Source organism: Montipora foliosa, chromosome 2 (genome assembly GCF_036669935.1).
Source record: "Montipora foliosa isolate CH-2021 chromosome 2, ASM3666993v2, whole genome shotgun sequence".
Taxonomy (NCBI): domain Eukaryota; kingdom Metazoa; phylum Cnidaria; class Anthozoa; order Scleractinia; family Acroporidae; genus Montipora; species Montipora foliosa.
Genome location: NC_090870.1, coordinates 59436359 through 59438858, shown reverse-complemented (window position 1 = coordinate 59438858; position 2500 = coordinate 59436359). Strand labels below are relative to the sequence as shown.

Genomic DNA, 2500 nt, shown 5'->3' with positions numbered 1-2500 from the left:
GGAAAAACAAGGTTACTGATCACATGAGTGAAAACACTCTATAAATCGTCGGCACCGTCTCACAACCCTTCAATGTTCGTGTGATTCTTGTCATAGTCTCCCAAACAGAAGAGTAAATTGGTTCTGAAAAGTCCCGAAGGGAGTGTCTTATACCTGTACTTCACTTAACATTGTTCACAGTGTTTATTTGGAGCGTAAAATTTAAAAAGAAAGTACGTTGAATCGTGAATGTAAGCCTCCAGAAAAATGACGCGTCCTAGGGATTCTACCCTGTTGGATTAAAAACTATTACAGTTTTGGAAAGAAAAATTGTGCTTGCGTTACGTCCCGTTTTCACACAACGCAAGCGAACGCGAGTATAAGCGCAAACACAAGGAAAAGGAAAAAGTTTGATCCTTGCTCTTGTGCTTGTGTTTGAGTCACACCCGTTTGTCACGGTGAAATAAGCGCTCTTGTCCTTGCGTCGCTAGTGAAATGAATAAATAACTAGAAATGTTATTTATGGCTGTTGTTTTAAGTTTGTCACTGAGAAACAAAGTATAACAAAAATATGAGGCGACGTTGTTGGGGAAATAATGTCTTTTATGAGGATGGCTAGTCGATGCTCCTATCTTATTGGGTAACTAAAGTAATCTCACAAAATTGTTGATAAAGAACTTGAAAAGGTATTTATAGCTGTTGTGTTGTAAATTTATCACTGTCACTGCGAAGCAACGTATAACAAAAAAATATATATTATTGGACGATTTAGTGTGTAGTATAGTGGAATATTTTTACAAATCTCGCTGTATTTTTTCGAGCCCGTGGGGCGAGTCGAAGTACAAGAGACGAGTAAAGATATCCCACGATACTACACACTAAATCGTCCAATAAGCTATTTATTATCCAACTTTTTCACACTGTATTTTTAGCAACTGTATATTGTAAACAGCCGAGAACGTGTGACAGATTTGTATGCGGGGCAAACGTCAGCACCTCAACTTGTCAAACCGGTTTCTACTGGCCAAATAACTAACTGTATAAATCAGTATCGTGGAATATTTGTACCCGTTTCGTGCGTTTTCTGTACAATAGCTAATACAGATGGATTATAAGAGACCATGTTGTTGAGAGAAATACTGCCTTTCTGTGGATGGTTCGTCGATGCTCCTCTCTAATTGGGTGACTAAAGCAATCCCACAGCACTATGAGGTGAACGCTAAATGCCATGCGCAAAATCGGACAGTGATATTAGTCAGGATCAGTCAGGAGACAATGAACAAAGGCATACGAGCCAGGCGACTCACAACCTTATTTAACAAAACGGTTCTTTCATTTTGCAGAGGTGGGGGGCAGAGAAAAGATGATGAAAGATGCCATTCCATTAGAGTCTGATACGATGAGGAGTATCTGCGTGTGTTTGAACAACCCCAGCCGCGTACTCAGAAATTGGAGGTACCTTGCAAAGTCACCTGAGTTAGGAATTCCAGATGAGGTCTATATGGATTGTAAGCCAGACAAATTAAAGAGCCCAACAGAAGGACTTTTAGAATGGGCAACTGCCAATAGGAACGATTTGAAGATTGGAGAGCTTTGTAGTGCTCTTAAAAGCATGGACAGGAATGATATAGTTGGGTATATTGCAGAATATTTTCAACAACAATCCACTGCTGTCCAACAGCATTAAATTTTAATACTTATACTTAGTATATACTCAACTCTCGGTTGCTGCATTTTTAGCTTTCTGATTGGCTCGCCAAATCCTGGTTATCAGTGAATAACCGAGGCTTTGGAAAGCAGTGCACCAAGTGTCAGTGTGTCAAAAACATTTCGGCGCGAAGTTTAAGTTTTGTTACCACAAAATGGCTGAAAACAACAGGTTTGGAGAAGTGTCTCCCTCGGAAATCTGCAGTTCCTAATACCTGGAGTCCAGATGCTTCGTTTTACGTTCATGTGGCTTCGTTCTTTTTATCCATAAGCATTTGATTTTACACAATCTGATTTTAAGGAAGACATAAGCTTCTCTTCTCTTAATCTAATCGGTAGTCTTCTTTTAGTTTCACAATATAGATATATTTGCAATTAATATAAGTAAAACAATCCACAACAATAAGCTGGCTTAAAGCGTGTTTTAAGATCCATCATTATCCTTAAAATGTATATTAAATGTATCAAATCAGAGGAGATGTGCCAGTTCTTCGAAAAACGTGGCTATCCTGTCTCTGTGGTCAAAGCGGGCCATCATCGCGCCCAACAATTTGATCGACAGTCAGCACTACAAACGTCACAAAAAGATAAGAATGACAGAATTCCATTCACCCTTACTTTCCATCCTCATAATCACGCAGTCAAAAGCGGTTAGTGTAAAACGCAGACTGCAGACTGCAGACTGCAGACCAGGTGTAAAATGCAGACTGAGGTTATAACATAACTGTTGAAAAAGCCCAAACCCCTTTGAAATGCTAACCTTAGGCCTGTTAGCATTTCTAATGGGTTTGGGCTTTTTCAGCAGTTAAATTAT

At 39.3% G+C, this 2500-nt stretch overlaps 1 protein-coding gene across 1 annotated transcript in view; it reads left to right on the top strand.

The window, feature by feature from the left end:
• LOC137993722 (uncharacterized) overlaps nucleotides 1-2160 on the top strand; it is a 40371-nt gene extending 38211 nt beyond the window's left edge. Inside the window, exon 5 of the mRNA XM_068839708.1 lies at nucleotides 1323-2160. Coding sequence (XP_068695809.1) covers nucleotides 1323-1666 — 344 coding nt within the window. The 3' untranslated portion in view covers nucleotides 1667-2160. The remainder of the gene's footprint in view (nucleotides 1-1322) is intronic.
• The last annotated feature ends 340 nt before the right edge of the window (nucleotides 2161-2500 follow it).